Raw genomic sequence first — 26,843 nt, forward strand, 5'->3', positions numbered from 1 at the left:
GTCCTGGGATGGTTAAAGCTTACTAGACATTAGTTAAATGCAGTAATAAGTGCATAAATGTAGCAGGGGAGTATGTTGAAAAATAATTGTAGAAAAATAAATGCAGTTTCCACTTTCCACTGAAAATTTTTTTTTTCATTATATAATCTCAATTTGACTTGAACGCCCCTCGTATTACAGTCCTGAAAAATTGCTTGGAAAGGAAGGGAGTATAACATCCTGGTATTGAGGTGCTTAAGTAGCGCAATTGCTGCACATATAGAACAAATGTCTCCTATGGAGTAAAGTAGCATGTAGTAGCAATTGAACAAACATTTAGAGCACTGTATGGTCTTCAGCAATTAATTGCTACAACATGCTTCTTGTGTTTGTTACTTTATAGGGAGCCGTTTGTTCCATATGTGTAGCAATCAATCGTTTTAGGTGTGCTTTGAGTGTGGTCAAGGACACAGGGGCCCCATGATCCCCTATTGCCCGGGGGCCCCATGAGTTGTCAGTCCTCCCCTGCCTGTAGGTACAATGAATATCTCCTAAATGTGTTCTGTTTAGGAGACACTCACATTAGCATTAGCCGATGATATCACCCAATAAAACAAAAAGCACCAGCGCCAAAATATTAAATGTAAAATAATTCCCAATATAAAATTATGCTGCTTCTTAGTGATTTCACTAATACAAATAAAAAAAGGAAAAAACAGAGCAAAACAATTTTTAAATATGCATAATATAAATCAACTGCCAAAAGAACTCAATTGGTGCAGAAATGTGATAGTCCCACTCCAAAGTAAGTAAAATTCAATAAACGGCTCCCTTCAGTGAATCAAAACAGTAATGATCTCCAAATGAGAAATTAGGTAATGCCACGTGACCGGAGCTGTGCTGCAATGTCCTGCTTCCTATTACCATACACAGAGCACAGGTACAGCCAGGACACTGCAGGACTGTGGAGTCAGTGGTGTCCTGAGTGGTGACACCCCATTTGGATGATTTCTGCGCTGTTGATCTCTTATCATTTTGAGATCATTACTGTTTTGATTCATTGAAGGGAGCCATTTTCTGAGGTTGGAGGCTGATTCGAGTTCTACTATGGATTTCTGATGTATTGAATTTATCATTTAAGACATTCCATTCACCTATGTTTGGTGAGTCCGGTGTGTGGAAATAACACAACGGGTGTGAACACTAGTCAAGGTTCTTGTTTTTTGGGAGAGGACTGTATCCTATCCAATATATTGAATTTTACTTACTTTGGAGTGGGACTATCACATTTCTGCACCAATTGAGTTCTTTTGGCAGTTGATTTATATTATGTATATTTAAAAATTGTTTTGCGCTGTTTTTTCCTCTTTTTTATTTGATGATATCACCCAGGCATGTGCAGTGATGCTCTGCATTCAGGGCACGCAGAGCATGTGGTGGAATGCAGAGCGCCATGCCCAGGGGCGGACTGACCATTTGGAAACTCGGGCACTGCTCGAGGGCCCGGGGTCAGTAGGGGGCCCCATGAGATGCCCCTGGTACCTTTTTCATAGGCTTTTTTGAGTTTGGCAAGGACACAGGGGCCCCATGATACCCTATTGCCCGGGTCCCCATGAGTTGTCAGTCCACCCCTGGCCATGCCATGATCATGATGCAGGAGTGACGTCATCACGTGGGAGTGATGTCATCGCGCCCCAGCCATTCAAACGGGCAAAACGTGCAAACCTGTAAGGAAGGCTGGGTGAAGATGGAAGCCCAGGCAGCAGGGACAGCATGCCATTTGAGGGTTTCATTTGAAAGGTAAGTCTCTTATTAATGTGCTAGTATGTGGTGCATACTAGCACAATATGGCATTAACCTGCAGGAGTCACATGTTTTTTTGTTTTTTCTACTGCCTAAGTAGACTGATTAAACAACTAAAAATTGTCCATGTGCTCCTAGCCTAAGAGCCCGTTCCCACAGCCCACACACTAAACGCTTCGGCTTAGTGTGCAGGCAGCTGTCAGCTTCGGCTACAGCGAGAGAATAGTGAGATGCGCCTTTCAGTGCGTCACAAAGCTTCCTTTTTTATTTATTTTTGCTAACTTTATTTGAATAGCACAAAGTGACAGTTCATTCACATCACCGCTCAGCAGCGCAGTGTACTGTGGTGCCTACCTGTGCAGTAAAATGCAGTATGTCTGCATTTTACTGGAGCTCACTGCACTGCACTTCTAGACTTTGTTGCAGAGTGAACAGGGCACATAGAAAACAATTGCTTTCTATGTGCCTTAGAGGTCATTGACAATCATCCAGTGTGGAAAAACACCAGTTACCACATTGTGTGATGGAGCCTTTACTGCTTTGTTTTCATGGATCTAATCAGAGGTATGTGCATTGTATCACGGGGTACGGGGTTATTCCTGAGCTCCAGTGCAGGTTACATTGGAGAGAAATTCCTGCAAGCCATTGGCATCTGTTGGCTTCTTGTGATGCCCCCTATCACCCAGCTATGCCAATCAGCTGTATCTTTCCATTCTAGTAACATGTTCTCTTCATGTACCTATTACTGCATAAACAAAAAGTTCAAACTCGGCTCTGAAGTCACTTCTGTGTGCAAATTGCAGCAATTTTTTTGCTTTATTAAAAATTCTGTAAGTACTTTGATGAAAAATGAAAATGTTGGATCGCTGACAAACAAAGAAGCAATTTGAAGCTGTGTAAAAATCATTAGCCGAAATCCGTGTGAAGAAGAAGGGTTATTTATGGCAAGCTATTATATGACTACGGGGACGGTGTATTACATAAAACTAACAAAGCAGATCTTCAGAAACATTGTTTGGGGTTTAGGGGAATATCGAATGGCTGTAATAAATCCGTTGTCTTTAAAATATAGAAAGTATATGTATAATCAATTTAGAGCTATAAAAATGGATGCCGAGAGGATAAAAAAGAGTGTCAGCAGACATCTGGAATTTGATTGGGTGTCGTTTATAACACCGTTAAGTAGGATGAAAATACAAAAGATCATCAGTTGCAAGGCAGCCTTCTGCCTGAGATAAACGCATGTTGGTCAGGATCCAGACAATGCTGAGGGCAATGGAGGTGACTTATGATTTATGACATCAGAAAGTTAGATAAACTAACTTTCAGATTTGGGTGGCCACCCATATGCAATATTGGATTGTGCAACCTTCTTTAGATCTACCAACAACTGCGCATTACAAAGGCAACAAGATACTAAGTACAAGTATTATTTTGATAGACCCGAAAGCTGGCCATACACATGAAGATCTCCATGGATTCCCCATCCACAATAAGTAGTGTCGATGGACGAAGCCCCAACTTCCCACTATTGTATTTTGACAACTGGCACCTGCTGCTGTTAGAATGCCCAAACAGTAGAACTATGGATTTGGGATGGTGTGAAACTGCACTAGGCCACAACACCTAAGCTTTTTTTCTGCACTGCACCTCATAAGCTAGGCCTTTTGGCTAAGACTGGGGCAATTTTTGTTACCAAGCCAAGTCTAGTCATTGCAGCTGCGCTGTCATATTTTTTCTTTTCTCCTATTTATTTTTCTTCATGTACTGTATTTGTCACTTATGCATGTGTCGTTTTCACTTGGATTGTAGGATGTGGGTCTTCGGGTCTATCTGGAAGTCTACTGGAAGGATGAGTGGTCCTTAGGTTCCTTCTTACCCTGTCTTAGATGGTTTGTCTTTCGGAGAGCCCCTCGCCTAGCACTCGTTTGATGGCTTTGGCTGACCATGAGAAGCGGGGTCATACAGGCCTTGGCCTAGGTAGACCTAAAGCTGGCCATAAATGGATTGAATCTTGGCCAGTTGAGAAAGGATGGGCCAAGATTTGATACATCTATGGGTAGTCTGGTTGTATCCAAGTTGATCCATAGATAGACTTGTATACAAGCAGCCTGTTAGATTTTATACACGTGATTACTGCCAGCTGCTATAGCCACTAGCAGTGATCATTGTGTTCTGCCGGCCAAGAAAGCTCCCTGCTGAGAGAACATAATAGCGCTACGATAGGGATTTCCCCACCAACGCTACCTGTGTTGATGGGGGAATTTTTAGATTTTTTTTTTCCTTCCATGGTGGAAGGAAAGAATATCGTATCATCTATGACCTTCTTAATTGTGCCTTGCCCTTGTCAGGAGTTTTGTGCCTCGGGGGATCAGGGAAGTGTCCTTTCTCTTTGGGAGGGGACCACATGACACACCGTAAGTGCACCTTTTGTGTGTTTCACATGCACTTTTTTTGTACACTGTGGTGTTTAGTTTTTGTGCACCGCACCCTGGGCTCAAAAAAGTACAAAATTACCCAAACAGTGACTGATTGGCTACAGTCACAGTACAACCAACTTTTTTCCAAGCGCTCCTTCACTTTCCCAAACAAGGTTTGTCGAGCCAGGCGGTGTCAGCAGGTCCATTCATGGCTCAAATTTCGGCTGATTCATAGAATTCTGATGAAATTTAAGCCATGTATGGACAGGAATCTGGTAAAATTCAAACATATGGTCAGCTTTGCATTGAAGGACAACAAGTATATGGCTTGTTGGAGACTTCAGTGATGAGAATACTTGACAGCAATTTGTATCTTCACAGTCAGAAGATACAAGCCATCGCTTGACCTATGTGTGGCACGAGATTGTGCACAATTGCTGAAGAAAAGTACATCAGCTCAGCTGAATTTTTTTTGTGCACCCTTCATTGCAAAGGCGTGCAACATATGATCAACATATCCAGTCTTACTAAAGGATTCATAGATGAAAAATACCGTAACACATCAACGCTTTGTCTTGGAATTAGTCATCTAATAAAATGTAGGTTGCTTTCAGATGAGTAAGCCCCCGGTCATATCCGGTGCGATTTGGCATGCGATTTGCATGCCAGGCGACTTGCAAATCGCATGCCAAGTTGCACCTATTGTCCGCTATCAGAACGGTCATATCGGTGTGGTTCCAACTTGGTTGGATCTGCACCAATTTCAAAAGTAGTGCATGCACTACTTTTGATGCGATTTGCATAGACATCTGTGTCAGATGTCTTGCAAATTGCAAGGAAATCGGCAGGTCACCGGATTTTGAAATTGTGCGACTTCACTGTAAGTTGCACGATTTCAAAATCGGGTTTTATGTGACAAGGGTGTTAAGGGGGAAATGCTTTCTCTGTGCATGTGTAGTACCATTAGTAAAACAAATAACTATTCCCGCCTTCGGATGCCTAGCAATTGAGCACACAATTATAGGATCTTCTGTTGTTGTCTTAATTGGAGGAGGATTGACTGTTTGTGGTCAGGATGAGTGACTCTCTGCAAAAAAGCTAAAAAGCTTCTCTGAAGGTGCCACACACTGCATTGTATAGTCAACATTTTTGAGCTAAAGGTGGACCTGTCACTTCTTTTCCAATATTGACCCTCACCACACATGTAAACTAGGAAGTAATTATCCCTATTCCAGCCATCACAGATTTGAGACAAAATATTTACTGGTTGAGTTTTGGACAAAGTAGAGAATGACTACAACTCACTTTTGCTTTTTGTGCCCATTGGGAACATCTTCCTTTCTTCCTGGCCTGTAGACTCAACAGGTAGACCATGAGAATTTCAGCCAGTTAAAGTCATGGTTGGCCCTTTGGACACCCTCCTGCCTGATATCTTTTGATCTGAAAATCCAAGGAGCTAGGCAGAAAACTGTTGGCTGAACAACAGCTGTATTCAATCAGATGCAGTCACTGTTCATGGACACATATGGGACATGGATGCATGGAACACCTTTGTAACATGTGGGCAAACATGGCCCTCGCACGGGTGTACGCTTAAATATGCCCATGTGAATGAGGCTGTACTGAGAAGAATTCTCCATAAAGTGAGACGAATCTGCACTATCAGCCATTGTACGCTTGACAGCCGGCATCTGTGGCTGTCAGAATACCTGAACAGTGACTGCATCTGATTGGATGCAGCTGCTATTCAGCCATTGGTTTTCTGCCTAGCTCCTTCTATTTTCAGATCGAAAGATGTCAGGCAGGAGCAGGGGCGGACTGACCATTTGGAAACTCGTGCACTGCCCGAGGGCCCTGGGTCAGTAGGGGGCCCCATGAGATGCCCCTGGTACCTTTTTCATGGGCTTTTTTGAGTTTGGGCAAGGACACAGGGGCCCCATGATCCCCTATTGCCTGGGGGCCCCATGAGTTGTCAGTCCGCCCCTGGGCAGGAAGGTGCCAACAGGACCGATTGTGGCTTGAACTGGCTGAAATTCTTTCCATGTATTGCCAGCTGTTGCCCATAGTCATGTGTCTCCATGGGCGGATTTCCCCTCTCTTTATGTTCTGGGAGAAACTAAAAATTTTTGATTTATCCTCACTTTTAGATCATGTGATTGTGATCACCAGGACAAATACAGAGAGTAAATCTTCCCAGTGTCGACAAAGAAAGCAATAAAAACCTGACATGGGTTCTAACCCTCCCCAACCCCCCAAACAAAAAAAATTACTTTTAAAATATTTAAAAAATGTGGGCCCATCGGTCAGTTTTTGCAGCTGTAGTTCTGCAAGGTTCTGCAGCTCTCTTTGAATCCCCATAGACAACATGCCTGATGTTCAGATCTGTCCCTGTCTGTCATAAGTGTTGACAGGTACACAGCTAAGGTCTATGTATGGCTAATTGACAGTTTTTTGACAAGCGGCTTCCCGTTTCCAGTTGTGGTGCAAGCCCTCCTCCAACTTCTGTTCAGCAGGACCATTTATTGTGACTTTATATGTTTACAGACATTTCACACCAGGGGGCACCACTACCTGCATCTGCCATATGGAACCTGTCAGCAAATATTAGCTCATGAAAACCGCTGTTGGGATCATTCTAGTATTTGTATGATACCCAATTACACGCTGAATAGCTATGGCTCCTACGCAGCTCACAGTTTATTTGAAAAAATATGCTTTAATTATTTACTGTACATATATCCTTGAAGCCACAAAACAGGAAATTCTGTCTGGCTTAACAGCATTACGTTTGCAGTAACGCGTGGTGAAATGCACATGGTAACATAATGCACATTAGTACACAAATGTACAAGTACACACCTGCACTGCAGCCAAACACAAGCCACCCTGCCCTGTCCTGTGGACAGTGCTGAAGGTCCGGTTCAGTTTTCGTATATTAAAGGCAGCTTCTCAAATGCAATACCACTGCATAGGATTCTTTTCAAAATGCAGCATTGCCTATTAAGCCCTGCAGAACTATTTCATAAACCAGGGGTCTCCAAACTTTCTGAACAAAGGGCCAGTTTACTGTCCTTCAGACTTTTAGGGGGCCAGACTGTGGCCAGTGTGAGTAGAAAATGCCCCAACGTCAGTGGGAATAAACAATGCTTCATCATTGGTATTGATTGGAGGAATAGTGATCCATTGTTGGTAGTAGGGGAAAAATTAGTGGCTAAATGGGCAGCACTTCTGCCTAGCAGTACTAAAGTCGCTGGTTCAAATCCCAACCACGGCACCACCTGCCTGGAGTTTGCATGTTCTCCCTGTGACTGCGTGGGTTTCCTCCGGGTACACCACACTTCATAGACATGCTGGTAGGTTAATTGGCTTCTGTCTAAATTGGCCCTAGTATGTGTATGTATGAATGTAAGTTAGGGGCTTTAGATTGTACGGGCCTTGAGGGTTAGGGACTGATGGGAATGTACAATATATATGTAAAGCGCTGCGTAAATTGACAGCTCTATATAAGTACCTGAAAAAAATAGATAAATAAATAGTGCCCCATCATTCGGATCAGGGAAAGGATTCATGCCCCATTGTTGGTATTATGGAAAGGAATAGTGCTCCATCATTGGTGTCAGTGGGAAGAATAGTTCCATAACATTGCTGTCAGTGGTAGGAATAGTGCCCCATGATTGGTGTCAGTTGTAGGAATAGTGCCCCATGATTGGTGTCAGTTGTAGGAATAGTGCCCCATGATTGGTGTCAGTTGTAGGAATAGTACCCCATGATTGGTGTCAGTTGTAGGAATAGTTCCCCATGATTGGTGTCAGTTGTAGGAATAGTACCCCATGATTGGTGTCAGTTGTAGGAATAGTGCCCCATGATTGGTGTCATTGGTAGGAATAGTGCCCTATTGTTGGTATCAGTAACAGTAATTATACCCCATTGTTGGTGTCATCAGAAGGAATAATGCCTTGTATCAATGCATTGCATAGCACCCCAAGGGCCTGATAAAGGCAAGGAAAGGGCCACATCTGGCCCCCGGGTCGCAGTTTGGAGACCACTGTCATAAACCCACGTCAGAAGCAAAATACAAATGTCTGTGTACCCTAACCCCTAGAGCCCATCCACACTTTAGAGCTGTTAACATGCGTTGTTTCATGCATTCACAGATGTTATGGATGCAGATAAAACAGACATGCAACATTTTCTTTTTATCACATTAGAGGGCTGCAGTGCGTAGATCTGCATAGGTCTGCATGTATGATCCATGAACAGAAGTCAGCCCATGGTACAAAGAATCTACCACTGTCGCCATTTAAAATGAAGGGAATTCTACCAAGAATCATTTTTCCACTTTTCACTGCAGTTAATCTTTAACTTTCATAGTTCACTGATGATTTCACAGTCTGATATTGATAGCGTAACAAACAAAGCTCTATGGTTACAATAAGGTGGTGCTGTGAAGCTGCAGATAAAGTTACAGCATGCTTTGCCTTACAGCCTCTGGCAGTGTTCTTAGTAACTCTGGTTGTACAGGTTTTATTTGTCAGAAAATACCTTGATTCATTTGCATAAAAGTAAAAAAAACTGAGCAGGGTGACTCCCTGTTACATGACATTATGACCCCCAGGCAGATTCACATGACTGGTGTTGTACAGTGCTTGCTGAGGGCTTGTTGTATGCTTTTCACTCTGTTTAAAGCAACCCTGTCACTAGAATTAAAATGAAAATAATAAAGAGTTGTTACAAAGAAGTGGGTTCATACTTACCTCTCCAACCGTCCATCCCACCTATTGGAGAGATTCAGGTGCCTGAAGAGTCTTCAGAATCTGACACTTCCTGAAGTGTCAGTTTCCTAGTACTCCATTGCAGTCCATGGTTCCTCTTGTTGGCCACTACAGGACACAGGGGGCCAAGGGATAGACGCACTGAATGAGGAGGGGACTAGACTCCCAGAATGTGCCAAAATGAAAATTCATTAGACAGCTGTATCTCTCCAGTACAGAGCAGATGGGTGGGCAGAGGGAGAGCTAGGTGTGGACCATCTTCTTTGTGCGGGGCACATTGTTATTTTTATTTTAACAAAAGAGTTTCTAAAAATGAATCCTTCACACCTTTAACAGTAGGTATAAAGTACTCACCTTTCCTAGCCAAACTCCCGAACCGAACTCACTAGAACCGATACTCTGAAGTCAACTGGAAAATGGACACCTCTGGTAGGGTCGAACTTCTGGGTCCCCCCAAAGGTCTTAATGGTTTCTCCTTCTGACCTTATGCTACCACTTCAGTCAGGAGGAGGAATTAGTAAGGGCCTTGGGGGGGGGGGGGCCCAGGAGATCGACCCTCCCGGAAGTATCAGTTTTCCAGCAAACTTCGGGGGACCAGTTCTAGTGATGTAGAGTTTGACAGAGCGGACACTATGAGAGGTAAGTACTGTAGATACTGGCACCTTGTGTTGTCTTCTTCCCCTAGGCCAGTTTGCATTATACCATATGTACTAATACTACTTTCATTTTTTTTTTTTAAACAATATTTTCATTGCTTTGCAAGTAATACAATACGAACATCAAGCAAGTCAATAAACTACTTACAAAAATGAAACAATCTTCTGCATGCATCATTTTGATAGGAGCTGTTATGGACAGACATAATGGGGCTCAGTTGTACCGGAAGCCTGGGTAATATGTAAATAACAGGTACCCTTTACATTGTAACAGAAAGTGGGATTATGCAACACCAGCGTTGTGAGAAGGAAGACTATGTGCTAGTTTTATTTTATATTTAAAGAAGAACTTTAGAAAGGTTTATGAAAAGTTTAATCTAATTGTCAATTTCATTAAATATTTTTAAAAGCTGTTCGCCTAATTACCTGAAATCTGTCTTGATACTAATTTCTCACAAGTCCCTGCATACAGGCTGTAAATGGATGTGCCTGTGTCAGGCTTTTTTTAGTATACAGGCATACCTCGGTTTATGAATTTGATGCGTTCTCCGGAACGTTTCATATTGTGAAACATTCATAAACCGAAATGCGGTTTCCCATAGGAATACATTGAAAACCAATTAATCCGTTCCAGGGGTCTGAAAAAAGTAAAAAAAAGTATTTTATCTGTTCAAAACTCTTTATAAAGTGCACTTTAAAGGTGTAAATACTGTACAGGGACATGATGAAAAGATTTCCAGAATGACTCCAAAACTTGATGCAAAAACCACTCCAATACCTCCACATTCAACGCCACGTGCTACCCACAGGCTCCAGCATGCACGGGGCCAGCACTATAAACCTCCCAGGCACAATTCATCCTGGGGAAACTTACTTTGTATTGCGAAAAAAATTAGCAAATTCATTGAAAACCAATTAATCCTTTCCGGAGGTCAGAAAAAAGTAAAAAAAAAAAGGCTTATCTGTTTAAAACTCTTTATAAAGTTCACTTTAAAGGCACGGGCCGGCGCTATAAACCTTCCAGGTGCAATGCATCCTGGGGAAACTTGCTTTATATTGCGAAAAAAATCAGAAAAACCGAGGCATTATTTTCAATGGATTTTCATTCGTAAACCAAAAATTCCATTAACTGAGGCGTTCGTAAACCAAGGTACGCCTGTATAGCACTGTCAATCTAACATGTTTCAGATACTGGGGACCAGAGGGGAAGGTATGTGGAAAAGCTTGCAGGTGGAGAAAGGATGTTCATTGATTAACCATTTGCTGCCCGCCCTATGACCGAATGGCGGCCGGCAAATGTCATCATCGGCAAATGGCCTAAATTTATGAAGAACAATTATTTATTTGCAAACTTTTATAACAGAAACAAAGAAAAATGTGTTTTTTTGCAACATTTTTGGTCTTTTTTTTGTTAATATAGCAAAAAATAAAAGCCCCAGCGGTGATTAAATACCACCAAAAGAAAGCTCTAGTTGTGTGAAGAAAATGATAAAATTTTAGTTTGGGTACAATGTTGTATGACCGCGCAATTGTCATTCAAAGTGTGAGAGCGCTGAAACCTGAAAACAGGCCTGGGCAGGAAGGTGTAAAATTGCATGGTATTGAATTGGTTAAACAAAACATGCAAACTGCGCAAAGTGAGCACAAATTATAAAAAGCTGCAAACACAAAAGAAGATATTCCTTCCAATGTCAAACTATAAATTACTTGCGTTGCACTAAAAAATAATCAGTGATTACATTGTTCAAACACAAATGCACTCAAAATGTTTTAACTCAATAAAATACCAATATAAAACCAATAGTGTCCATATAGGATCAGAAAAAAAAAAGTTCCCGTTTAACCTGAAACCAAAATCAAAGTTAAAATAAATTAGAAAGAGTCCCTTTTAAATGTGCAAGATAAGTGAACCTCTTCCTTCTTCATAAACAGTGTCACAAGTGTCAGCAGTATCCGCCATCACAAAGAATGCTAACTAGATGTGTGCTTATCAGATAGAAATGACCCCCCTGTTCAGAGTGGTCAATATACGCTCAGCCAGTATATACCAATCATTAGTGGCATGTCCCCTCACTGGTCTCAGGGATATCCATCTGGATTGTTCCTTAAACCTGCTACTTCTATCTTCCAATAAATATATAAAAGCCGCGCTAAAAGTGAAAAGATGTGAATAATACAAATATGAGAAATAAATTAAAAAACAAAGCTGCCAGTACCAAATATAGGATACACTATATTCCACAAGCATATAAACAATTGTGCAGTGCTAAAAAATGAATGCGGAAATGGATAATAACACAAATAACAAAAAGTCCATATGTTGTAAATAACTGCCACCCAGTGCATTAAATGATAAGAAATCGATGGTCCTCTTTCCCAGACTCGAGTAGATCAGGGGTGGGCAACTGTGGCCCTCTAGCTCTTGTAGAACTACAAGTCCCATGAGGCATTGCAAAACTGAAAGTTACAAGCATGACTCCCAAAGACAGAGGCATGATGGGACTTGTAGTTCACCAACAGCTGGAGGGCCACAGTTGCCCACCCCTGGTGTAGATGGAATCACCACGTGTGAATAATAATCAAAAAGCTTACCAGACGCCCTGTGACCCTCATAAGAGAAGTCAACAGAAGCTTCATAGACTGAAGCACCAGCCGCCAACCGATCATCAGCAGGTGAAATTCTTAAAGTGTTCCTAAACCCCGGACCCTGCATTCACTATATTTGGTCTCCCACAGTACACACAACATGGAAGTGCAATTATTTTAGTAAATATAAACTGCTAAATACCTTTTCTCATCAACAGTTAGAGCAGTCTTGAGACTTCAGCAGAGCACTGGTTAAAGCTTGTAGGAGGAGTTTTCTTTCTGCTCTAGGAGGATGCAGAATCTGAGACCTCTGTCTGGACAGTGCTGATTGGCCCTGTGCTTATCACATGCACTCTCCCAAGAAAAAAGAACTCTCTAGAAATACAAACCAAACTGAGCATGTACAGCTTGCCCCCAAGGCTGTGTTCTATCAGCAGATGGATTGGGAACAGTAGAAGAAGGGGAGGATCAGAGAAGACAGTATTATTATTATTATACAGGATTTATATAGTGCCAACAGTTTGCTTAGCACTTTACAATATAAATGGAGACAATACAGCAATGATACAGTTCACAGGGGCGGACTGACCATTTGGAAACTACCAATACACACCAAACTGAGCATGTGCATGTGACTACTTTGAGTCTGTATCAGGGGGTCATTTCAACAAGAGGAGGGGCAAAGAAGAAAGGATCTAACAGCCTTTTTACACAATGCAGAGGATTAACCCCTTAGGTTCCACAGTGAGTATAACAAGCATACTTTACTGCGTGTACAGACTGATTTTACGGTTGTGGGTTTAGTAACACTTTAACACCAACTCTTTTTCCCATAAAAGGGTAATAATGACGTAACATTCATATAAGGGAGAGAGGAGAAAGCTCCAATAGTGTAAATCCAATTAAATATTTATTGAAAAGAAGGTAAAAAAAACTCCGCTAGACTCCGCTTTACCAGGATTACGTCAAAATCAGGAGCGCTCATTCGCAAATACGTGACGTGATGGCCTCCAGCTCCACCCATATATCTTCCAATAGCTCAGATCCATCCAAAAGTAGGCATATATATCCTCTTCATAGTGTAGATAACCACTCAATGTATTTATTGGTATAAAACTGCACTTACAGGTATTTAAAAAAAAATTTGCATCTCAATATAATCACCCAGCTGGCAAAAAGCTTGCACTTCCGGTTTACTTTCGGTACACGTTGATGGCAATGGAAGATTCCGTCCCATGCATTTCTTCATCAACAGGACATCTTCTAGGAATGATGTCCTTTTGATGACAAAACGCATTAATAACTGCCTCCCATGGATGTCATTGTGCACTGGAAGTAGACCGCAACAAGGGGGTCATTTATCTGGTAAGCCTTCTCATATGAGGAATATCTCACCACAGGAGCCAAAAGTAGTATATAGTGTAGTGTTGGGGCAGCACAGTGGCTAAATGGTTAGCACTTCTGCCTGGCAGTACTAGGGTCGTTGGTTCGAATCCCAACCATGGCACCACCTGCCTGGAGTTTGCATGTTTTCCCTGTGCCTGCGTGGGTTTCCTCTGGGTACTCCGGTTTCCTCCCACACTCCAAAGACATGCTGGTAGGTGAATTGGATCCTGTCTAAATTGGCCCTAGTATGTATGAATGAATGTAAGTTAGGGACTTTAGATTGTACGCCCCTTGAGGGTTAGGGACTGATGTGAATGTACAATATATATATAAATGTAAAGCGCTGGGAAAATTGACGGCGCTATATAAGCACCTGAAGTAATAATAATAGTTTTTACCCTTGGCTGAGCATCCCTTGCAGAGGCTTCATCACTGTTCCCTGTACCCAGATGAGATGTGCTTACATGCTGTTTACCAGTAGATGTCTGGTGAGTGTACATCTGACAGAGGTGGTGGATTCCCTATTGGATCACTTCACAATATTTCACCGTGATTTCTGTACTTATATCCTTATGGACAATTTATAGCTCTTACTCCACTGATATTTTATGGACTTTATATAGTCTCACTTTTATGCTGAACTTTACTGCTTCACATTCATTGAATGATTTATTGAACATTTTTTATATTTGATTTTTATATGCTGCACTTGACTGTTCCGCTGATCAATTTTTATTTTTTTTTCGCTATACGTCAGATTGACTTTGCACTTTATGTTCACTATAATATCATTCACATATTTTAGCGCTGCACTTTCTATATATTTGAAATGTACCTGCGCACTTCAAACATTAATAGACTCAGAATCAAAAATGTAATATACTACAGCTTACCAATCATTATATGTGGTTTCTATATCAGTTTTCTTTTCTTTGGCTTTTTCCCCTTTGTTTTCACCTGGTGATCTGGCCACTAACAAACGTCCTGTATTAGTGAGACACCACTCTGGAGGAATGAGCACAGGAGACAAAGCAGACAGCGGCATTGTCAGTCTTGGGGGTGGGGAAGTAGTGTTAAATCTGCTAGCAAATTTAAAACCACTAACCAATTGAAGCCAAACTTTAGTTCATACTTTATAATCAGTTACAGCAATGTTTTCTCTTTTTTCAATTTGGGATAAAAGATTTGCATGGATAAATAAAAGCTGATCATTTTAACAGCCCCCCCTGCCAATGTTAAGTATCCCTCACAGCCCTGCAGCTACACAGTCTGCAAAGATCCCATCTTTATGCCGAAGGAGAGTATATCAGTTTTTGCTGGAAATTCATTTGCGCAGTTGCACTTGGGACAGTATTGTTGACTTTTATCAGATCATTTATTACCAAAATATTTTATATTTATTTCATCATATATTTCTTTGTGGTTTATTTATGGAACATTTGCACATTTATATGAGTATTGCACCTTTAGCGATTTGATATTATGGTATCACTATTTTAATTTATTTTATTTAATGTTATTATTTATTCACATCAATCACCATATAAATTTATTTTTACTCTTTCATAAGCACTTTGCACTTTTACTGGTATTAGAGCGCGGTAATTATTTAATTATTTGATTGATACTTTCTAATCAGTTACAGCAATGTTTCCTTTTTTTTCAATTTGGGATAAAGGATTTGCATGGATAAATAAAAGCTGATCATTTTAACAGCCCCCCCCCCCCGCCAATGTTAAGTGATTTGTCTCATCCATGTAAACTGACACATTCTGCTGAAGAGTTTGTGATGTGAAAAGGCTTGCTGGCTGGATTACCAAATGAAAATAGAAGAAAGAAAGCCTAAAAATGAAAACTAATGCAGCCATTACATTTAAGAACTGATACGCTGCAATATATTAAATGTTTGCTTTTGGGTTTATTACTGCTTTAACCACCAATTGCATTTAGGTTAAATCAGACCTGTATTCAATTTAATATTTTTTTATTTTTTTTTTATTGTAATCATTACCCTTGGTGAGACTAAGGTGCCCCCTTTAAGGCCTGATTCACAAACATGCATTTTTGTTGCACTCAGGCTGCAGTTACATCTAAATGGTTCCCGCTGGTATTATACAGTCAGTCCCCGCAGGTAAAATACACACATAAAATTGTCATCCAAATCATAAAACCTATTCAATAACAGCACTGCAGTACGTGATGAAAAATTAAATGTATTGCTTCAATGTGCCTTGTGGGACCATAGAAATGAATGGTAATGTAGTTTAATGTTCATCTAGAGCATGTAAATCATACATATCATACAATCAGCAGACAGTTTTTTTTTGTATTTATTTCATGCAGGTAAGAGCATGCAGGGGAATGCATCAAAAACATGCATTAGTGCACAAAAACGCATCTGATGACATGTGCAAGGAGTAGGGCCCTCCTAACCCTCTTGTATTGAACTGTATTGTTGCTGTATTGTCTCCCGTTATATTGTAAAGCGCTGAGCAAACTGTTGGCGCTATATAAATCCTGTATAATAATAATATGATAACGCACAAAACTGTAGAGATTAAAAACCACAAAAATCCATCCTGAAATGAATGCCAACTGAGAAATGTGTTATGATAGCTAGTGGTACTGGACCCACATAAAGAGGATGCAGAGATACAGAGAACAGCGCCATTCACAGTAGTGACGCAGATTTCATGCTATATATGATTCATTGCATCAAAAGTTTAAATAGCTTCTTCCAAAAAAACTCTTGTAATAATGGTTAGGTGGTCCCTGCTGAAAGGGCGGACCCGTGTTCAAGCAGAGTCTCTAAATACAATAATACTACAAAATCCACCAGCGCCAAAATTGGTGTAAAATAATTTCAAATATATAATGCTGCTGCTCCTTAGTGATTCCACTAATAACATAAATAAGAAAAAAGAAAAATAGCGCAAACAAGTATACACATAATATAAGTCAACTGACAAAAAAGGAAATAGAGAAAAAAATAGAAAAAAAAAAAGGAAGAAAAAAAAGAAAAAATGTATTATTACATTTTTTTTATTTTCCTTTTTTGTCAGTTGATTTATATTATGTATATATTTTTTAGAGCCTCTAAATAGCTTCTTTGACAAAGAACATGTGACCAGCATCGTGGCATTGGTCATGTATAATAAAACATTCTTTAGTTTACTGAAAATAGTATAAAAGACATCATTCATAATATAAAAAATATATATATATATGAAGAGGCGACCATATGATGGAAGACAATTGCAGGTGCGTATACAAAGTAACAGAACCTATACCAATGTATGGTCATGTAGCAACACTGACGCGTTTCAAGATTACAAATATCTTCTTCAGGGATAAGTGCTTTCAGGTTCAAGAGTTTTTCTAGTTTGATGTATCCAAAAAATGCATAAAGTCTGCAGAGATAAAAGACAAATGTGTAGATTGTGCTGCCATCATGAGGGGTCACTGCGGAGGGTTGTCATCGAGTTCAGGATGCCCAAACCACTGGCATCATCGAAACAGAGCAGCAAAAAACAAAGGATGACGCAGAGATAAACATTCAATATATCCTGACATAAATATTGGTGCATTGGTAGAAACAATAGATGTCAAAATACTGAAAGCAGTGTCACATTACCCTTCCTCGGTAAGTGATTCCATAAGTGGTGCGATAGAGAAATCTCCTCCACATGTAGAAGCAAACAGCACAAAAACGTTTTTCCACCTCTGTCTTTTTCTATATCTACTATGTGTGATCATTAAAATGTAGGAAATTATGGCACTGAGAGTGAGACCTGGTTCACATGGGGCATTGTGGGAACGAGTGTTGAGATTTTCAAATCATGATTTACATGTGTTTCCTTATGTTGCACATAGAACAGCCCATTCACTTTAATGGGCTGCCCTATGTGTATTTGTTGTCCAAGCTCCTGCTCCTTTTTGGGCAAAAATACGCATTTTGCCCCGATTGCCGCACAATTCTGTCGCATGACAACTGTGGCAGAATCAAACCGCATTTGGGGTGCCATTAAGAATAATGGCACCCAAATGTGTGTCATGCATTTTGAAAGTGCAGGGAAAATTGCTGCAATACTGCCCGAGATTTCAAATCGCCTAATGTGAATGGGACCTGAAAGTCTGCCTTAAATTAGCACTCCAGCCAACACTTTTTTTTTACATTTTTGGATATGATGAGGAAGGGTTTGAATCCCTGTGGAATTTTTATTGCTGGGTATGCAAGAAGAAATGGGTATGCTGTATACAATGCAGATTTATTTCATTCAGACTCTTGTATCATAAAAAATCCAACATATTTTAGGGATTCAAAGGTACCCACTTGATCAGGGCTCGGCATTGTTGAACAAAGTGTGTACAAGACTGATAAAGTTGAATGGATCCTGAGCGATTGCTCCAGATGTCAGTTAAGTCAACATCTGGAGTGATCATGGGTTCTTATTGCTGTCAGTTTTCCTGTTATGGAGATTCTCATTGCATCCTTCCCCTGGTACAGAAGGCAGGTGGAAATCCAAAATGTAACAGCTGTCACAGGAGTCAAGGGGAAATCTTCCAAAGGGGACACTTGTTCTAGAGACATCTGCGGAAGGTGGGATTAACCCAGATTTTAAAGCTATTCCTATGTATTTCTTGTTTTGTCTCTAGGACAGGAAATAAAGAATAATCTCCCCATTGGGGACCCAGACAGCAAAACAAACCCAACATACACTATGTTGTCAAAAGTATTGGGATGCCTGCCTTTACACACACATGAATTTTAATGGCATCCCAGTCTTAGTCCATAGGTGTCAATATTGAGTTGGCCCACCTTTTGCAGCTATAACATCTTCAACTCTTCTGGGAAGGCTGTCCACAAGGTGTAGGAGGGTGTCTATGGGAATGTTTGACCATTCTTCCAGAAGCGCATTTGTGAGGTTAGGCACTGATGTCGGAGGAGAAGGTCTGGCTTGCAGTCTCCTCTCTAATTCAGGTCAGGCCAGTCAAGTTCCTCCACCCCAAACTCACTCGTCTATGTCTTTATGGACCTTGCTTTGTGCACTGGTGCGCAGTCATGTTGGAACAGGAGGGGGCCATCCCCAAACTGTTCCCACAAAGTTGGGAGCGTGAAATTGTCCAAAATGTCTTGGTATGCTAATGCCTTAAGAGTTTCCTTCACTGGAACTAAGGGGCCAAGCCCACCCCTGAAAAACAACCCCACACCATAATCCCCCCTCCACCAAACTTTACACTTGGCACAATGCAGTCAGACAAGTACCGTTCTCCTGGCAACCGCCAAACCCAGACAAGTCCTCAGACTGCCAGACAGAGAAATGTTATTCATCACGTTGTAACCTTTCTACACTGTCCAGTATTACAAAGAAAGTTTTGGCTGGAATTCCAGTGAAAGACAAACCCTGTGTTTACATAGTTACATAGTTAGTCTGGCTGAAAAAAGACAAAAGTCCATCCAGTTCAACCATAAAAAATAAGTTATAATCCTATACCCACAATTGATCCAGAGGAAGGCAAAAAACCCAGCAAAGCATGATCCAATTTGCTCCTGCAGGGAAAAAAATCATTCCTGATCCCCCGAGAGGCAATCGGATATTCACGGATCAACTTTACCTATAAATGTTAGTATCCAGTTATATTCTTTGTATCTGGGAAAGAATCCAGGACTTTTTTTATAGCAATCTACTGAGCTGGCCAAAATCAACTCTTGAGGGAGTCTATTCCACATTTTCACAGCTCTTACTGTGAAGAAACCTTTCCGTGTTTGGAGATTACATTTCTTTTCCACCAGATGTAAAGCGTGCCCCCTTGTCCTCTGTGATGACCTCAGGGTGAGTAACTCTACACCGTTTAGTGATAAACCCTGCACATCATGCTTAACCCCTCACGGTATTCTGATATCTTTCATAAACCACCTTAAAAATTAACCACCTTACCCCTATGCCAATTCTGACGCTTCTCACAGACAGGTAAAAATCATTTAAAAATTTACTTAGAACATCTAAATATTATATATTTTTTTGAAAAGCAAAGACCCTGGAGATTAAAATGGTGGTTTTTGTTTTTTTTATGTTGCACGATATTTGTCCAGCCATTTTTAGAATGCAGATTTTTAGGAAAAAATACACTTTCATTGGTTTGAATGCACACAAACACAATATATTGCCCATTTTTTGTAAAATATAAAAGATAATGTTATACCGAGTAAATAGATACCTAACATGTCACAATTTAAATTGACACACCTGTTGAATGGCAACAAAGTATGGTACCTACAAATCTCCATGGGTGACACTTTAAAAGCCTTTACAGTATACCAGTTTAGACTTACACACAGCCACAGGAGGCCTGGTGCTAGAATTATTGCCCTCGCTCTGACATTCACGGCGATATCTCACATGTGTGGTGTGATCATCATTTACATATGTGTGCAGGACCTACATACGCGTTTTGCATTTGTGTGTGAGCATGGGGGGAAAGGGGTGCTTTATATATTTTTTTTATTTCATACTTTTTTTTACACTGTCTCTTTAATTTTGTTTTCTCAACTATGTTGCTATCACAAGGGATAAACAACTCCCTTGTGATAGCATGGGCCATGACAAGTTTTCTTTATGAATGGATCTGGGATCTATTGGACCCCATATCTCTTATCTGGCCTCCAAAGCATCTGATCAAACCAAAATTGGTTTGATCAGATGCTGCACAGGCTGATGACGGCTTGTAAACAACAAACTGAAACAGGAAGTGGAAAAATCCTTGTTGCTTCTGGTATATTTCATGTACCTTCCTCCCCTTCCAGTGCTCACCAATCCGAGCGGCAGTGGTACCAGGCTCCCCACTTGCTCATTAGAACCCAGTAAAGAAGAACAAAAGGAGGAGGGGGGCACTCTTCCACACCCAGTGGAAGTGATTGGGTGGTTGTAGAGCCAATTAGATCACTTCTACAGAAAAGTGCATCGCTTGCTAAACATTTTGGCACCAGGAGGATAGCTGCATCATCTCTCATTTGAGAGATTTTCCTTAACTTTACTATCCAGTTATTAAAACCACATTAACCAGTTCCTGACCACGCTGTAGCCAAAAGACAGCTACAGCTCGGTCGGCTAGTTCTGGGAGGGCATCCATGGACGTCCTCCCAGAACCACACTCCCTGCACGCCCCGTGCACAGCTAATCACATGTCCAGGTAAAGGGCCAATCAGAGCCACCTTTTACCATGTGACCAGCTGTGTCCAATCACAGCTGATCACAGTGTAAATAGGAAATGCTGGTTATTGGCAGTCCTCTCCTCATGCTGACAGTGCGTGAGGAGAGGAGGGTCGGTAGGCCCTGAATGATCAGTGTAGCCCCATCAGTGCCCATTAGTGTGGCTAATAGTGCCCATCAGTGATTTGTATCAGTGCCCATCAGTGATTTGTATTAGTGCCCATCAGTGCTGGCTATCAGTGTATCCTCAGTGCTGGCTGTCATTGCCCATCGGTGATGCATGTCATTGTCCATAAGTGCCACTTATCAGTGCCACCTATTAGTGCTGCCTATCAATGCCCATTAGTGCCCATCAGTGCCACATATCAGTGCAGTCTCACCAGTGCCTCCTTGTCAGTGTCCATCAGTACAGCCTCATCAGCACACATCAGTGAAGGAGAAAAATCACTTATTTATAAAACTTTATAACAAAAACAAAGAAAAATGTTTAATTTTTTTTTAATTGTTGGTCTTTTTTCATTTGTTTAGCAAAAAATAAAAACTCCAGTGGTGATTGAATACTGAAAAAATAAAGCTCTATTTGTAAAAAAAAAAAGATAAAAATGTAGTTTGGGCACAGTATTGCATGACCGTGTAATTGCCATTCAAAGTGCAACAGCGATGAAAGCTGAAAATTGTCCTGGGCAGGAAGGGGGTACAAGTACCAGATAGGCAAGTGGTTAATAGAGCTACTGGTGCCCAACCTGCAGTCACACAGTTGATGAGAATTATCCATGAAAATGGTCTCCCTCACCATTGCTGCTCTTTGGAATCTTCATTTATTGAAAAATCCACACAGTACAATCCACAATACAGAAAGTTGACATGTTTCAGCCAACACAGTTATGAGTAAAGCTGTGTAGGCTGAAATGCGTAAATTTTCTGTATTGTGATTTTTACACTGTAGATTCTTCAATAAATGAAGATTTTAAAGAGCAGCAACGTTGGTACGGACCATTTTCATAGATTATTTTTTTTTTATTTGCAATTTTTTGTTTCCTTTGAAAATGGAGTTACCCATTCACAGTGGTGCCGTGCAAGTCCAATATACAGGTAGCAAATCCAGATGATATCCAATATCAGCAGAAAAATACACCAATGTTCCAGGGGCATAACAGGCTCCATATAATGGTGACAAAGATGTCACCTGGCTAAAGGGGCCATTGTGCCAATGAAACAGAATGTTTTAGGGGCACATTGGCATAATTTGTGCCCTCAAAATGTTGATTCCATTTATATTCCTGATATGGGGCATCAATATCACCTGGATTTGCCATTGGTCTGCAAACAATGCTAATGATGGCCATAGATTACTTTTTTTTTTGATCAGCTAGAGGGTTGAGTAATGAAAAAAAAAATAACAGATTCCTCCATCCACAAAAGTGAGGTGGATGGAGGAATCCTCCCCCCTGTGCCATTGGGAGAGTCCCACTATCAGAATTCACTGATCATTGGCTGCAACTGCAGATCAACAATAGTTTTCAAAAATTCCCTTTTGTCAGAAGTCAATCATTAGTCAAGCTATAGATTAATCGAAAATTGCTCAAAACTTCTATCAACACATTCAGTGTTGATAGTGGAATGCCTCCTGCAGAGCCACTGTGTTCTGCCAGCTGGGGGGGGGGGGTACGAAGAGCTTTCCTGGCCAGGAGAATACAATGATTACTGCTAGTGGCTATAGTCGGAGATAGTAATGGAATGCTAAAAATCCAACAGGCCGGTTGTACCAATGGATCAACTTGGTTGCAATCAGCCTGCCCATAGATGGACTGAATCTTGGCTAGTCCTGAGAAGGTCCATTTATGGCCAGCTTTAGATCAGTGGCCAAACATTGGTTGAAATGAGTCCAGTCCCTGCTGAACTGGTTACATTTCGATCCATCTATGGCTAGCTTAAAACGGAATTGCACCCAAATGGGGGAGTTCCGCTTGTTGGTCCCCCCCCCCCCTCCAATGCCACATTTGGCACTTTTTGGAAGGAAGGGGGGAGCAGGTAACTGGTTTTGACAGGTACTTGCTCCCTCTTCTGGCTGAGTTTGCAGCGGAGATGTCTGGCTCCTCCTCCTTTTCCCCGCAGCCTTCTTGGACACATCACAGGTCCCAGAAGGCTGCGAGACCAATCACACAGCACAGTAACACTTGCACATTAGTTAAGATGCTGCTGCTTGTACCTGAAACCGATTAAGGAAATCTGCTCGGGTGCAGACATCGCCGGACACCTGGACATGTAAGTGTCCTTATAGCAAAGTCAGCATCTACAGTATTTGTAGCTGCTGACTTTTAAATTTTGTTTTTTAAGACCAGAACTCCGCTTTAACCAGACAGGGGAAACGCCACCACTACTCTATCCAAAACTAAACAAAAAAAAAAGTTTTTCCTTTAGACACACGTAGATATGTGCTGATGTAATAACTAGCCGAATGAGTTAAATAGTTTCCCTGCCATTGATACAGGAGATTTGTTGACTGTAATATAGTTAGTAGAGGAGAGGATCAGACAAAGTAACATCAAAGCTGAAGCAGCAGCGAGGTTTGCGTGCCCCTCAGCATCACTCTTCTGTGCATTACTCATCTCAGGTTGGCGCTGTACATTTCTCTGGATTTCTGTGCACTGGTGGCGAGGAGGGGCGAGGATCCCTCTTCTTGTTTAGGTGATCTGGATTCCAGCCTTTGCTCTTTTATGGGCAGAAGTGATTTAGTGAATTTGCACACTTTAACTCCACCTCCTCCTATTCAGTGTGTTTCACCCATGAAAAACCAGAAATGAGACACTCAGGAGAGCTCTGTGCTGTAACATCCGGCAACCTGCTATTAGGATCCAGCTGAACGTGTAGACACAAGACTCCCATGGCTGTAGAGTAAAGCCTCGGCCAACGCTGAGGGTCCTGACATGGAACAGCGGGTGCCCCTGGCAGAGAAGAAGCCCAGGACGGAGAAAAGATTTGTATCCCTGTGCTGTGCAGGAAGCAGATCCCAGCCAGACATCAGCAAGGTAGAACCTGGGCAATAAAACTTGTAAATGTTTAACTTGGGGAACAGATCACCTGATGCTTCAGTTATAGGTAGATATTGGTGATCTGCCTTCATGGGTCTCCAGAGGAAAGATCTAATTCCTGAAGTTCTGTTCCTTGTAGGATATTTAATTTAGGGATGAGCTCCTTGTGACATTTTAAGCTCACCGGCCACGTTATTAGGTACACCTTGCTAGTACCAGGTTGGACCCCTTTTGCCTTTAGAATGGCCTTAATTCTTCATTGCATAAATTTAAAAAGGTGTTGGAAAATTCCTCAGAGATTTTGGTGCATATTGACATGGATTACTGTTGCCTTTCTATCATCTCGAACCAGTCTGCCCATTCTACTCTGTCCTCTGATATCAACAAGGCATTTTTCGACCACACAACTGCCTCTCACTGGATATATTTTCTCTTTTTCAGACCATTCTCTGTTATCCCTAGAGATGGTTGTGCTTGGAAATCCCAGTAGATCAGCAGTTTTTGAAATGCGCAGACCAGCCTGTCTGGCACCAACAACCATGTCACATTCAAAGTCACTTAAATCCCCCTTCTTCCCCATTCTGATGCTTGGTTTGAGGTTCAGCAAGTCATCTTCACCACGTCTAAATGCCTAAATGCATTAAGTTTCTGCCATGTGATTGGCTGATTAGCAATTTGTGTTACCAAGCAATTGATCAGGTGTACCTAATAAAGTGGCCCCGCAGCAGCAGCAGATTACCAAGGCAGTGTGTTTTGAATGTGATATGGAAAACATGCACAGAACGCGCCTTTCCCACACAGTGTTTTGGTGTGAACTGACCCTGAAGTTAGATTTCTGCTTAAAAAAACCTACAAGTATCACTATACACTCTCCTTCAGGTAGTACCAAACTCAAGTCATTAACAAAGTATTGTCACAATCCAATTTACAGTGCTAGAGATGTAAGATAAGTACTTCTACTTGGCTACGTATGTATTTTTGCCCCAGCCATGTCAGTGTTTTAAAAAGAATATTTATTAATACTGTGACAGACTGAGACCTTTTATGTTATACATAAATTAAAGTGTTAATAAACCCAGGACCCCGCATTCACTATATCTGGTCTCCCACAGTACACAAATGGTTTTAGTAACACTTGATACATAGAAGCCAATGAGTTTAGATTCTGCTTAAAGCAAGTGGTATAAAATCTAAAATTGAAGATTTGCTATCTTATAGGGAACATCTAAAAATGTTAATTGTGCCTAAATGGTACCCTTAGACCCTGGCCACATTAACCAGTTTGAAATTGTGGGCAGAATTGCTGCAATTCCGCCTGTGATTCCAATTAGCGACAAAACGCACACCACATATTTGGGTGCCATTATTCTTAATGGCGCCCCAAACACTGCAATTCTGCCACGATTGTCAGAAATACGACAGAATCACACGTGGTTAAAATTTGTACTAAGTACATCGCCCCAAAGGGAGCAGGAGCTTCATTTGGGTGACAAACGTGATTGGATAGCTGCCCTATGCATGACATGCGTGTCCGTGTATAAAACACGCTTTAAAAATCACAAGCGGAAATGCTCGTTCCCGCTACACAAGGTCTGTACAGGGCCTTAAAGCTGAAGTTTAGGTATGATTTTTTGTAGCATTGTTACATTGGTTTTGGTTGACCTGTGTAAGTATGCATATCTCATACCTGGCCAAATCCAGCCGTAGCTGCAAATTGCTGAAATTGTAACTACAGTTGTCCCCCACTCTGTATGACTGCCATTCAGAGAAAGCCTTGTATTTCTTTTAATGAATACAAAATGTTCTTTGATTGGACAGGGTAGAGAAGCTGGGTGGTGACATGCTTTCCACCTTGTCCAATTAGAGACCATCATGTATTCACCGAACAAAAAAAAATACAATGGCAGCAGTAGTGAGTGAGCAACCCCCTGCGGTTACTATGATTCCATAACACTGGTTTTGCAGTACTGTGTCTTCTACAGACAGGGTATAGCAGGAGCTGGTTCCTGTCAGGCTGTCTTGCTCTAATTGCAAGTCAGTACAGAAGGTTGGAAGAGTCACTGTTCTAATTCATTCATCTGTAGGTGTAAGTAGAGCTTTAGCTATTGAGCCCTGTAAACAACAGACTTTTTTCATCTGGGCAGTTAGGATTAGCCTGCAGAGCATGTGAATAGGAGCCTAGATCTCCAGCTGACAGATGAAAAAAAATGAAAAATTGGAATTCTGTGTTTGAAAGTGCCATGTAGTTATTTGCTTAACATCACTCAACTGTGGTTTTTACAGAGGTCATACAAAATCTGTTGTTCTTTTAATCCTGTCTGCATGAAGTGAAGACTGTTATGGAATGTAATTGTGTACTTTTTCACAGGTGCTTATGAATGTCAAAAAAACATCATTTGCAGCTATTACCTATGTGATACTTAACATGTGTATTTATGCTGATTTGGAAAATATCAGCAGTAGTAATAGTAGGAATTAAATATCACAATCCTGTATGATTGCAATCTGTACATTAAAGTGATTGTAAACCTCAGACATGAAATATAAACAAAGCATATCCCTCTATAGTGTGTGCTTGTCTCTGTCCAGATCACTAAGTGTCATTTCTGTCTGCTGCTTCATTCCTCTGCTATCTGCATGAGTCGCTACTGACAAGTTTTCCTGACACCAAGAGAATAAAGATGACAGGGAAGGGACTTCCAGCACACAGCCTGTGATTGACAGGCTAAGCTCTGTTCCCATATTCTGTGTGAAAAGTGGGGGGTGGGGGTGTCCCTTCCCTCCGATCAGCTCTCACTGAGCTCTGCAGAGTGTACTGCAACTCATACAAGCTGTACCTTGAATGGCTGTTGAGAAGAGACAGACAGGTACAACTGTAGGAGGATTTGCTTCTTCTGTGTATCACCTGAGGCCAGTCACTTCACTGGGTATATGTAACAACCACTTATTCCTAAGGATAGTAGCAGGCCATACATGGGTCGAATTCAAACCAAATTTT

General features: G+C 41.2%; 1 protein-coding gene across 11 annotated transcripts in view; it reads left to right on the plus strand.

Annotated features, from left to right (window-relative positions):
* Nucleotides 1-26,843, plus strand: part of KIAA1217 (KIAA1217 ortholog) — a 609,023-nt gene that overhangs the window by 260,358 nt on the left and 321,822 nt on the right. The window contains exon 1 of one of the 11 annotated variants that reach the window (XM_089693766.1): nucleotides 23,650-23,842. The exons of the other annotated variants lie outside the window; for them this stretch is intronic. Coding sequence (XP_089549892.1) covers nucleotides 23,741-23,842 — 102 coding nt within the window. The 5' untranslated portion in view covers nucleotides 23,650-23,740. Of the gene's footprint in view, nucleotides 1-23,649; nucleotides 23,843-26,843 lie in introns of those variants that run through there. 11 annotated transcript variants of the gene reach the window in all.

Source organism: Staurois parvus, unplaced genomic scaffold, assembly GCF_062004578.1.
Source record: "Staurois parvus isolate SC_StPar_1 unplaced genomic scaffold, SC_StPar_1.0 ptg000636l, whole genome shotgun sequence".
Lineage (NCBI taxonomy): Eukaryota > Metazoa > Chordata > Amphibia > Anura > Ranidae > Staurois > Staurois parvus.